The 13,457-nt window shown below is 40.9% G+C and overlaps 1 protein-coding gene across 8 annotated transcripts in view; it reads left to right on the top strand.

Moving 5' to 3' along the window:
- The window catches only part of KCNT1 (potassium sodium-activated channel subfamily T member 1), a 221,020-nt gene that overhangs the window by 177,525 nt on the left and 30,038 nt on the right, over positions 1–13,457 (top strand). For 7 of the 8 annotated variants that reach the window (XM_031954969.1, XM_031954967.1, XM_031954968.1 and 4 more), the window contains 4 exons: positions 2,841–3,057; positions 7,940–8,045; positions 10,016–10,188; positions 13,265–13,336. In XM_031954969.1, coding sequence (XP_031810829.1) covers positions 2,841–3,057; positions 7,940–8,045; positions 10,016–10,188; positions 13,265–13,336 — 568 coding nt within the window. The remainder of the gene's footprint in view (positions 1–2,840; positions 3,058–7,939; positions 8,046–10,015; positions 10,189–13,264; positions 13,337–13,457) is intronic. The other variant, XM_031954966.1, reaches the window with a different exon arrangement.

Raw genomic sequence — 13,457 nt, 5'->3', positions numbered from 1 at the left:
TCCTATTGTGATGTTATATCACAGCATGCAAGAGACTCTTTTTCTATGGGAATTCATTCTGAGAGGCTATACCAACCTGGAAAGACTTCATATAGGGGCCTAATGATAAGAATTATCATCTAAGGCTTTGCCTGGTTAAGTTTAGATCACATTGGTCACATAATGATGAAGTTTTCTGGTCATATTAATTCCTAAAGTCCTTCTAAGCAGGAGAGAAGTCACAATCTGATCTGCATCATGGAGGAGGAGGGGGATGTTACTACTACTAATGATAATTATAGCTAACATTTATATAGTCCTCTAGGGTTTGATTCTCCCAATGTGAGAAGTGCTATTTTTATCCCCATCTTACAAATGAGCCATGTGAAGCTGACAGAGACTGAATGATTTTGTTCAGTGTTAGTACTTACTTAGTACTGTTACTTGAAGCAAGAGTCAGACTTCTCTTTCTGACTTGGGGTAGACAGTGTCTGAATCAACCCAGATGGACTGCATCGACTTCCTGTAAGCAGTCAGCCATCTCAGTTCAGGGAGCCAGTCGGAGAATATCATAGCCTTTGAAGCTTGTTGTGGCCCACCACAAGAAGTAGAGAGAAAACCTCTTTAAAGTCATGAAGTTGCATCCCTAGGAGAAAAAAGGACTGAGTGGATGGAAAGGGCACTCATGCTCCAGAGAGCAGTTGCTATGAGTAATTATTCTTATTTCTAGTGTCAGGATTTTGGAGTGGCTTATACATTGATGTTTAGATCTTAATAGTTCTTCACCTGTAGCCATAGCAATCATTTCATGCATAGCAAGAACAATGTTGAAGCTGCCAGGAGAGTTTGGTTTTGACAATAAGTAACAGAACAGAAAACACCATCAGCACCAATGAGGCGAATGCCAGCCAATTCTTGCCCTTCCATGACAATGATGAAGGGCTAAAGATTACTGAATACTATAAATCATACAAAAAAATCATCATAACCATTAGCTTCATTGCCCACTCCCTTACAAACCAAACTATTTCCAAGCAGTTCATGGTATCATAAAAAGAGCTGAAAGGACTATGAGAAACCATTTTACAAATGGGGAAACTACAACCTAAAAATGAGAAGCGATTTGCTCAAGTCAGTGCCAAAACTGATAGAAGAAAACAAATCCCTCTCTTCCCAGTCCAATGTTCTTCCTACTACATCACCCTGGTTCTCCTACAGAGAATGAAAAGTCCGCTAAGGCCTTTGTGTAGGGGAGTAACCAGGTAATACCTTGCAAGGCAGAGATTAGTCTGGTGGTAGACAGTGTTCAGGAAGCACTGGAGCTGGGAGGGTAGAGCCCAGAGGCCACAAGATGGGTTTCACCTCCCTCTCCCTTTTTAGTACCCGAAAGAACATTGAGGAATAGAATGTCTTGAGATTAGCTGGATTCCGAGTGCCTCCTGGTCCAAACCTAGATCCATGCTTGGTATCTCACCACATCATTCCCTCCAACACTTTATGTGCTTGTCAATATGGCCTGGAGCCATCAGACCATGGAACAGAGGCAGGAGGGGAGCAGCTGCCCATGTTCTACCCAAATTAGGTGCACATTATATACAATTATGCTCCCATCAGGGAGCTTCCTAAATTGACTTCCAAGAAACAGAAGTGGTCAGGCAGAATGACAGACTCTTCCATGACAATGCTGGCCAGAGGCCCCAAACCAGCTGCTTTCTGAACTGAATGGACACAGTCTGGAGACTGACTGCCGAGAAGCTGGCTCTCAGGCTAGTTGAATAGAGTACAACTCATTCTTTGGATAAAGTGAACTGGAAGAGGCACCCCAGAACCTGCGGTATCTCCCCTCCTTCCCATGCTAGGGGGGCCAGGCAAGAACTTAGGCAGCAGGTGGTGTTTCCACCAGCAGGCTAAAGACCTGAGGCTCTTAGGAAGTCCACAATGATGCCCTTCCTGCCAGCAGCAAGGTAACAGCTTGTGATTTGTGGTTCTTCCTTTCTATGCCCACCTCTTCTATCCCAGGATACCAATTCTCGAGCTACAATACGTAGCTCTAGAACGGAATTCAATTCATTTAAGGGCATTGTTCATGATTGCAAACACTGAGGCTCACCCAGAAAAGTTATATTTATTGGGAAGAGATGAATTGCCAGAATGTAAGTAACTCTGGATCTATAACCCCAAGAGAAAATTCTGGCTGCAGAACTCAATAAATTCACTGTTGCCAATAGGCTAATGAGAAAAGGCTAAGGGGCAACTCTTAGGTAGCATCTGCCTATTTGACCAAGAGAGGTCTACAGGTTGAAGGAAAGAAAAGATAATAATATAGATTTAATAATGAACCATAGAACAATTGCCCTCATTGAATCCATGGGTGTCCCATATTCTCCCCCTTTATATCTCACCATATACATATAATGAGTATCTCAATCCCCCTCTATATCTCACCACAATAGTATGTGACAAATGATTTTGTAATGATGTCCTTTGGATATTTCAATAGTTCAGTCTTCTTTCCTGGAGTCTAAAACAAGTCTGGGGTCTGGACCAGCCAAGAATATATTACAGTGATAATTCAGGAAATTATAGTTAAAAGGAGAAAACTCTTCTTTTTCTGGGAAATACCCAGTTCTTCATTAGAATTCAACTCGTAACCAGCATGTGGCCAGGAAGTAGGTCTTTTTATTGGGTAAATGAAATCTAGAAAGAGAGAAGTAGGTAATAGCTATGTCCCCCAGAGAACAGGATTTGTGGAAATTAATCTGGGAATGTTGATGGACAGGACAAGGGAATGGGAATGAACAAGGAAACCCCTAATGCGACACTTGGTGGCCAATGAGTTAGTTTATTCTACTTCTTTCCAGGTACAGTGGCCATGGATTTGCAGAGCACTGATTGCCGACCCACAAACAGCAGCAAACTCACACTGCCCACAGAAAACGGGTCCAGCAGCCGCAGGCCCAGCATCGCCCCAGTTCTGGAGCTAGCGGACACCTCTTCCCTGCTCCCCTGTGACCTCCTCAGTGACCAGTCGGAGGACGAGATGACACCGTCTGACGACGAGGGACTCACCGTGGTAGAGTAAGTGTGGCATTAAGCCCAGGGGCCACCCGCTGAGGTTTCCTCTATCTCTGAAGACCTCCCTGTAATTACCTAGACTCTCCATTAAGCTCTGTCATGTCATTAATTGAGCTGCCTCTGCTGCTGGTTCTGTAAACACACAGCCATTGATGAAAGTCCCACTCATTCCCCAGGAGGGAATAAAGAAGAAAAATGGGTTAATTGTTAATTATGGATTTTTTTCCTACGAATTAATCTTGAACTTATTTAAGAGACACTAAGTATCTTTTTTAAAAGTGTCTTGGAGACATAGAAACTGTAGGCGAAGAAGAGAGACAATTGTGAGCAATATAAATTTAAAATTGGGGGAGGTGAGGGAGAATTGAGATGAGAAATCAGGAAAAACATAAAATGTCTGAGCCACAGAAGAGGCATTTAAGATTTTATGAGGCTGACTGCAAGTCAGGTTTCAGCTGTGCTGCAGTTTATCATGGAGAAAAAAAAAAGTTCTTTATTCCTAGGGCAGCAATGGAGAGGGAGTGATTAAGTGGTTTTAACAAATGTGTAAAAACAGCACATAGAATTTAAAGCTGGAAGAGACTTTGTTGTTGTTCAGTCATTTCAGTTAAGTCCAACTCCTTATGACCATTTGGGTTTTTCTGGACAAAGATACTGGAATAATTTGTCATTGCCTTCTCCAGCTCATTTTACAGAAGAGGAAACTGAGGCAAGCAGGGGTGACTCATCCAGGATCATATACCTAGGAAGTGCAGCTGGAAATGTCTTCCTGATTCTAGTCCTGAAGCTCTATACAATATGGCAGCACCTAGGTGCTCTGGAAGAAACTTTGGGGATTACCTATTCTAACTCTCTCATTTTGCCAAAGACAAAACTGAAGACCAGAGAGAAATGATTTGCCTAAAGTCATACAGTCAGTGACTAACAGGGGCAGGACTGAACCCAAGGTCTCTTGATTCCAAATTCAGTGTTTTTTCCCATGCAATAAAAGACATCAGAATGAATGAATGAATGAGTGATTACTGTTGTAGATAAGTCCTAAGTAGGGCGCTGATGCTCTAAATTGCTGCTTATTATCTAATAAAAGTGGCTCTTCTAGATTATCTAGAATTCTAAAAAATAATGTCAGTCTTTGTTTCTTCTAAGAAAATTGCTAATGAGTTAAGACAAATGATTATAGGAGGGACTAGGAAATCCTGAGTGAAGAAATCCCCTCTACCATTGCAAGGCAAAATTTTCCCTGTAGGTCACAGTCTTAGAGAGCTGCCTGAAGTTAGCCATTGACTTGTCCAGGGTTCACAGCCAATCTTTATCAGAAGTGTGATCAATAAGATCTTCCTGGCTTCAGTGCTGGCCCTCTATCCTCTACACTAATGCTATCAAACTCAAACAGAAACAGGGCCACTAAACTATTCAGAAGGATCCCTGTGGGCCACATATTGACTTGGAAAACCACAAGTAAATATTATCCATGTTCTAATGTATTTTTATTTTATTTTATTATTTTTATTTTATTTTCCTCAACCTCATTTTACTCTGGCTCTGCTGCATTGGGGAGTTTTGTGGGCCACACATGTATTTATTTCATTTGTCTGTTCTACACATTGGCTACATGGTCCTCACTCTATATTAATTTTTTCTAGGTCACTGGTCATCATCCTTTCATTAGCTGTACAAGCAGGAACATTTTGTACTATACTGTTCTCCCTTTAAGATATATAATAATCATACTCTCTCAAATTTGTATAAGGTTTATATTTCTCAAATATCTCAGAAATGCTGATCTTATGGAAACAAAAAATGGGAACTGAAGGAATCAAATGACTTGCCAAGTGTAAAGGCAAATAGCAGAGCCAAGACTCAAATTCAGATCCATTGATTCAAAGCTTGCACCCTTGCCCAGTGCTGCAGAAAAAATGACTCACTATTTAGAATCACCAGAGTTTAGGAACCTTAGGAACCAGTTGGTCAATCCCTCTTGTTTTAAAGGTATGGAAACCGAGGCATAAGAGAGTAATTGCTTTTCTCAACGCAGGCAGGAAGTGTCAGAGCCATGATTCAATCCCAGTTTTTGTTATACTAGGATCCATTGCTAGAGCACTGGGCCTGGAACCAGTAAGGCCTGAATTCACATCCAGTCTCAGACATTTACTAGCAGTGTGACCCTGGGCAAGTCCCTTAATCCTGTTTGTCTCAGTTTCCTCATCTAAAAAATGAGTTGGAGAAGGAAATGGTGAACTGCTCCAGAATTTCTGCAAGAAAACCCCAGTGAAATTAAAAAGAGAGGACTGAAACAATGAAACAACAAGCAGCATCTGCTGCAAGCTCTCTATCTCTCTTTCTCTCCCTCCCTCCCTATTTCTTTCTCTCTCTCTCTCTTCTCTCTCTCTCTCTCTTTCTTCTCTCTCTCTCTCTTTCTTCTCTCTTCTCTCTTTCTTTTCTCTCTATCCCTTTCTTCTTCTTCTTTCTTCTTCTTTTCTTCTTCTCCTTCTCCTTCTCCTTCTTCTCTTTCTCCTTCTCCTTCTCCTCCTTCTCCTTCTCCTTCTCCTTCTTCTTCTCTTTCTCTCTCCCTCCCTCCCTCTCTCCTCCCTTCTCTCCTGTATTCCTGCTGGAAAATAAAATATATTTGAGAGTTCTCCAAATATGCATCCATTTTGCTAATGACAAAGCATAATAACAAAGCACTAGTTAATACTCATAGGAAGGAAAAGAGAAAATTCATAACAGGGGGAGAGGAGAAGGCTATGTTTACACTTCTCTTTATGAAGAAGAATTATTATTTGTTAGTATAAGTAAGACTCTGTGTTTTGATTACAAGTCAGCAAAAGGAAAGTGTTGGCTGAGACAGGGTTCCTGCTGGAAAATGCAAGATGTAAGAAATTCAAACACATTTTCATTCACTCATGGGCACACCATGGGTGTTCCTACTTAAAACAAATACATGAGTAGCCTTGACAACAGAATTGTATTAGGGATCTTTATTCATGAATTTATTCTTATTTTTCCCTGCTGGTAAAGTAACTGTCCTTAGTTGAAATATTATTGGTGACTATTAAGCCTTTTTCCCATCACATTTGAATTGAGCCTTAAAGAAAGCAAAGCTTTCTAAAAGATGGAAATGAGGAAGTAGTATTTCCAGGCATAAGGTGGCCTGTACAAAGAAACAGAAGTGAGAGATGGTGTGTCAGGTTTAGAGGAACAGCAAATCCCATATTTGCTGAAACAGAGTATGGGAAGTACAGTAATATAAAATAAGTCTGAAAGAGGTAAGCTAATGCTAGATGGTAACGAGCTTTCAATGCCAAAATGAAGAGTTTACATTTTATCCTGGATGCGACAAGGAGAAACTGAAAATCCTCCAGGAGGAGAGTGATACACCAGACCTGTCCTTAGGAAAGATTATTTGGGGCTATTTATAGAGATTATAAAGTCTCACTTCTGTTATACTCATTCTAATTTTATTAACAAGCATTTATGGAGTACCTGATATGTGCCCATTACTTAGGAAGACAAAAGATAAGATGTCATTCCTGCCCACAAAAAATTCCTTGTAAAATAGAAGTTTGGCACAGTAGAAAGAGTTCTCAATTTAGAGTCAGAAATTTTAATGAGGGCATCTCAGAGCTATGTGACTTTGGACAAGCCACTTTGTCACTCCCTGTCTTTAAAATAGGCATGATATTACTTGTAATGCTGATTTTGCAAGATTTCTGAGCTGAAAACATTTTATAAGCCTTAAAGTACAACAAAAATATGAGTCATTGCTATTGCTATAGTGATAAAAATGAGAAGGCCATCTAGTTCAATCTCCTCATTTGACAGAAAAACAAGCTGAGGCCCAGGAGAGGCAATGACTTAACCACCCATCTAGGCAGTCCCAGAGCCGTGATGTAACAGGCAAGAGTAACTGAGACAAAGGGGTACTGTTGGATTTCAGAAAACTGAGAAGTCAGTGCGGGCTTGAGGAGTCAAGACCAGATTCAGAAAAGGGATGCTTGGGATAGCATGGGAGTTACAGTCAGAAGGAAGAAAGAGTTTAGCCAGATGGATACACAAGAATCTATTTTTTGGCGTGTTCCTTCCAGTTCGTCAGTCTTCACTGCTGCCCATTGGTGCTGTGGGAGAAATAAGGTCCCTACCTTCAGGGGCTTCTCTTGAGCTCTCTCAAATCTTCCCTGGACTAAAGAATTTCTAAAGCCCTCCTCAATTCCCTTTTAGTCACCCAGACAGCTTCCAATCAGAAAAAATGGGAAAGTCCAGATACCAGCAAGGTGGAAAATTCTGCTTCCTTCTTCCCCCTCCTCTTTGCAGCATAACTTAGCATTCTACCAAAAAAGAAAAAAAAAAGCCAAAAACCAACTCTAATTTTCCCAGCATCGCTCAGGAACCAAAGCTGTGCAGTGATGTTGGGATGCCCTCTTGTGGCTGCTTGGACCCACAGTCTTCTTTTAGATAAGCAAAGGGAGCCAAGTCCTTTTCTGTTCTTGCCCGGCCTTCCAGCTTCTGGGCATGGACCCCTGGAGGCCTTATTTTCTGCCTCTCTCCAGCATGTGCCTTCCACCCCAGCCAGAACTGCTTGTCCCTCTTCTATCACAGAGACGCCGTATGAGATCTCGCCTTCCCTCCTGGAATGCCCGGTCTTCTCCACTCCCCTCTGTCCCTCCTCATTCCACAGTGGTCTCTAACCTTCTCGGAATTTCTGTGTGACTTATAAAAAAGGAGTCTTAAGGCTGGGAAGAATCTCCCTCTAACTCCCTAAATTTATAGATGGGGGAGCGGAGGCCGAGAGAGGTTGTGTAACTCACTGTTGCTCGGCCTCTGAATGATGCACTAGCACAAGAAGCTCCTTCGTTTGGTACCTAAAAGCAGACTTCCTCTGTTCCAGGTATGTGAAGGGCTACCCTCCCAACTCACCCTATATCGGAAGCTCTCCTACTCTGTGCCATCTGCTCCCTGTGAAAGCCCCTTTCTGCTGCCTGAGATTAGATAAGGTAAGAGTGCGTCAGGTAAGGTTCCTGAGGACCTAATGCTATCGCTCACTGATGCCATGCGATAGCTCTAATAATGGCCACTCAGCACGAAAGCCAAACACGTTTCCCTACCCCCTGAGCCCACAAAGGATGGCTCACACCTCAGTGTATTTGTTGCCTTCATGTAAGAAGCTAAACGGTGTGACCCTCTCATATTAGCTGGAGCCCTGTGGTTTCAACAAAGGCCGGACTGAGTGTTAAGTCTTCACTTTGCTGCCCCCGGGGACACACATTCAGTTAGCTGCCCAGCCCTGTGGAGGATGTTGTGCTCTTCTCTGTGCTAAGCGCTGAGGCTGTCTGTCCTTCTTGTAAAAGCAATAGCCAGGGGCAGCTGGGTGGCGCAGTGGATGGAGCAGGGCCTGAGTTCAAATCCAGCCTCAGACATGTAGCACTTCCTGGCTGTGTGACCCTGGGCAAGTCACTTAACCCCAACTGCCTCAGCAAAAATTAAATAAGTAAAAAATAAAAAAGCAATAGCCAGAAAGAATTGGGAACATAATTTCGAATACCTTCTACAGTAGGTTTTCAGAATGGGTCTTCAAATTGTTTGCTTACCTGAGCGTCATGAATTCCCAGGGTGTCATATATGTAACATTATTTGGGTACATAGTCCAAAGTCAAGTATAAAGGCTCATGTGCATGAGATAATGTATGTAACCTCCCCTAGAGTCCTGTTCCAATGTCCCACCCTGGTACGGCAGGGGCTCCTCAAAGGCCATGCCAGGGCAGCACAAAGTTTGGCAGAGGCAACTAAACCTGGAAGATTTTGAGCATGCATCCAATATAGAGATGTCATCCAAGAACCGATCTTGCTAAGTTAAAGGGGCTCATACCTAGGCGGACCACAAAATGTTAAATGTCAGCCATCACATGTACTAAGTTGTAGAGGGTTTGTGATCTGGTGCCAATGAAGAAATGTCCACACTGACAAAAACAGAGATATTGAAATACTAAAGTAATGTACATAAGGAACTGTACAAACTTTCAGGTGCTAAAGAACGTGTGTGAGTCAATATTGCTATTATTTTTATATAGAATTCCAGAATTTGAAAGTTGGAAAGATCATTCAGTTAGTCAATAGGCATTTATTCAGTTTCAATTACTGTGCTAAGCTCTGGAGATACAAATGAGGCAAAAGGCAGTCTTTCTCCTCAAAAAGCTTACAATCTAATGAAGGGGCTCACCAGTCAATGAAAAGTATCTACATGAAAGGAATCCCCCCTCTAACATTCCTGACATAGCCAGCCTTGCTTAAAGACTTCCAAGTACATTCCCCCAAGGAGGGGAACCTACCACTTCTTGAGGCAACCCATCAATAGAAAGTTTTCCTTCCTGACATCAAAATTCAATTCATCTCTCAACAGTTTCCACCCACTGCCTCTGTTTCTGCCCACTGGAATCAAAAGGAACGAGGCTAAACCTTCTTCAACTCAACAATTCAACTACTTGATGACAGTTACCATCACCTCTGAGCCTTCTCTTCTCCAAGCAAATTCATTCTCATATCCCAGCCCATATATTTTGTTTCTTTCAACAGAATGGTTTCTGATCTACAGTAACACACACACACACACACACACACACACACACACACACATACACACTCCATCCTTTTACATAGCCAACATTAATCCAAAGGTTGACATTTTTCTCCAAATGGACAATAGCTACACAAAGATCTAGCTCTGTTCATAGCATTCCAAAACAGAAAAGTAAATGAAACTTTGATCAATCCTATATGTTCTCCAGATGCTATCACCACATCAATTATAAATAGAATACTGACTATCTATATATTAGTTCTCAGGGTGCTATTTTTGTCCAGGGCAACAGCCAGCATATTGACTCTATCTGTCCTCTGCATGTTTCTTCCACATGGAGCCTTAATACTGGCTGACAAGGTCTGTTTTCTGGCTCTTATCTTCATCCAGGGCTGCAAGCACAACAGTTATGAAGATGCTAAAGCCTATGGCTTTAAGAACAAATTGATCATAGTTTCTGCAGAGACAGCTGGAAATGGGTTGTATAATTTCATTGTTCCACTCCGGGCATATTATAGATCTAGGAAGGAGCTAAATCCCATAGTTTTGCTTCTGGACAACAAGTAAGTACACTGACAAGCTGTTCCATTTGTGTAACAAACTAAAAAAGGGAAGAGACCACTAATATTGGCAGGGCTTTTCTGGCTTTAACTAAGACATAAATTGAGTTGGGTTCACTTAGTTAAGATCATTTTCTGCCCCAGGTAGAACTGAATGACCCAGGAATATGTATTAAACCTTCACCCATGTCTGCAGGGCTTAAACATTTTGTCATTGAAAAGGATTATCTCTCATTCCCTGGACCTATCCTACACTCTCATCCCCTCAACACAGATTAAACTTGACTTCTCCTCTCCCTTTTTCTGACTTTGAAATCCTAATCATTCTTCAACAATCATAGAAAAAAAATTCTGACAAAATTATAATGGGGTTATATATGACCTTTTCATCAATAGAGCATAAACTCTGGATTGGGTTTCTGGAGGTGGAATGGGTATGGATTGGGCCAGTCCAGATCTTCCTAAACCTAAGGAATAGAGTTGTTGGCTAACTAGATAGGCTAATTAGGGGTCATTTCTACGTCCAAGCAATAGATTAAAGATAATAGGCCTAGAAATTGTTCCTTTAGGGATGGAAAGGCTGTTAGTCTAGGGAACAGTCACAGCAAATGTTGAAATAAAGCCTATTCACCTAGATGTTCAACAAAGATATTATAGGAGATAAATATAAAACATTAGGACACTAAAAATAGAGTGTCAGGAGTGCTAGAGCTCAGATAAGCTGAGACAGCCGTGAAACACAGAGATCCAGACTAGACCTAAGACCTCATTGATAGAGGAAACTCTCAGCTAAAGAAACTCCTGCCAAAGCAGGTTAGTCCTTTCTCTGAAACTTTTGGTCTTAGAGACTTGCCTAGAATTTTAAGAGTTTAAGTGACTTGCCTGGGTCACCAATGTGACACCCAAGTCTTCCTTTTCTTGAGGTCACCTCTCTATCCACTCTGCAACACTGCCTCTCTACATTGTGGGAGAGAAGGAGGGAAGTTCCAAAAGGGGGTAGGCCTGCTGCTGAGGGCAGGTAAGAAAATGATAATCAACATCAGAGAGAAACCAAAACTACTCCATCTTTCTAGTTGGCTTCTGTTGTCCTGCCAAAGAGAATGATTGTGGCCTTAGAGCAAAAATAGTCAATGGGAAGCTGAAACCCATGGTAAGTAAAGAGATAGTAAGAGAATCGAGATAGAGACCTCCTTTCTGGCTGACACTGAGACATTCAAGGTCCACACACTCTAAGCAAGTGGGTTTGACTTTGATTCTTAGTCACATTTGAGAACATATTATTAAAGGTAAAGTTTATAAGCATTTGGAACGAGAAGTTAATTACTAAAAACCAGAATGACTTCAGCAGGCTAATGATATCCAGTACAGTTGTATGTTATTTGGTTTTACTATTTGTCCTTGTTATAATGGAATGCTCACAGGGAAAGAGGGGATCCTGATCAAGGAGGATATGTACAGAAATTACTATGATGTCCAAACAAAAGGTACCAAGAAATTTATTTTAAAATAGGCTAAACTAATTTCCTTTGTAATCACAATTATTTCACTGGCAAATCAAGAGAAAATATGGAAGTCATTTAACTATATTCAACAAAGTCTCTTGTGCTTTTATCTTATGTTCAACAGAGAGGAGAAGATAAGATGAGTCCAGTTAGGTATATTCTCAATAGGATGAATAGTTGAATCCGTAAAATAGCCTTTAATGGCTCTATGCCAAGTAGAAAGGAGACTTCTAGTACAGGGCCTCAGGGATCTGTCCTTAACGATTTACTGCTTAACATTATAATAAATAGCAAAGATGAAGGTATCAGTGGCAGGTTTATTAAATATGCAGGAGATGCAAAGCTGGGAAAAATACCTAATGTATGATATGACAAAGTCTGGATCCAAAAAGATTTCAATCTAATTGGGTAAAATTCCATAAAGGCAAATGCAAAAATTTATACTAAGTTTCAAAAGATCAACTTTATAAGTACAAAAGGTCTATCATGAGAGCCAATTTTCTTTAAAAAAAAAAAAAAAAAACAGCATTATACTGGATTACAAACTCATTTCAGTCAATGGTATGATATGAGAGCAAACAATAAAAACACTAAACAATGCTAATGTGGACCACATTGAGAGGTTTGATATCTAAAATAAGGGCTTCTGTCCAATTTCTAATCACATGTTGAGTGTTGCTTTCAATTCTGGATGCCATATTTTAGGCAACTAGAATCCATTCAAAGGAATATGACCAGAACTAAAAAACATACCATACAAAGATCATCTGAAGAATTAGAATGCTTTGCTTGGAGAAGAGAGGACTTGAGACAGGACTAGTCACTGGTCTTTGAGTGTTTGAAGCATGTGGAAAAAGAATTACATGGTTCCAGAAGGCAGATCTAGAAACTAAACATTGCCAAGATGCAGATTTAGTCTTTGTGTAAAGAAAAACATCCTAATATTAGAACTGTGCAAAAGTAAAATGAACTGCTTTGGATAGCAATGGTTGTGTCACCCCATCTCTACCCTTTAAACTTCAAAAGAAGTGTTTAAGCAAAGGCTACATGCACACCTGTCTGAGATGTGGCTTGGGAATGAGCTATTTGACCTCTGATTAACTAGATAATCTTATTTAACTCAGAAATTCTACAATTCTATAGTTAAAGCCAGTACTCTCTCCACAACTGTACTTTGCCTTTTTTCTTTCTTTTCCAAGCAGAATAGTTAACCCTAAGGAATCTTGGTCACCGTTCAAAATTGAATTTGCATATCCCTAGAATATAATTTTCTGAGTCTGAGTGGACTAATGGGATAACAATAGATTATGCTTAATTATGGCAGCTCATGCCCAAAAGGGATATATATAGGGATAAGACAGAAGGGAAAGTTCTACGAACAGTCCATTCTCTTTAAATATTGACTATCAAAACTTTCTTCTCTCCCTGGTTCCACTTAAGCCCAGATGATCCAAAGTTATACACTGAATAAAGCTGTCCAGGGCCAGGGAAATCTGGGGGCCAATGACTCTACTAGGTCTAGCTTTAGGATTTTGAGGTTCTCTCTTCCTTCACCTTTGGTGTTTGTGTCTCCACAGGCCAGATCACCACTTCCTTGAAGCCATCTGCTGTTTTCCTATGGTCTACTATATGGAAGGCTCCGTTGACAAGTAAGAGTCAGTTCAAAGATCAAATTGTATCATGAAAGGTAGACAAAAGAGAAGGGACCTCTCGTATTGGGGAGTGGGAGTGAGCCACTCTGCCCTCTCTAGCCCCACACCAGATTATTTT

This window comes from Sarcophilus harrisii, chromosome 2, assembly GCF_902635505.1.
Source record: "Sarcophilus harrisii chromosome 2, mSarHar1.11, whole genome shotgun sequence".
NCBI classification, from domain to species: Eukaryota; Metazoa; Chordata; class Mammalia; order Dasyuromorphia; family Dasyuridae; genus Sarcophilus; species Sarcophilus harrisii.
The sequence above is the reverse complement of the archived record's forward strand: the minus strand, read 5'-3'. Positions and strand labels throughout refer to the sequence as shown.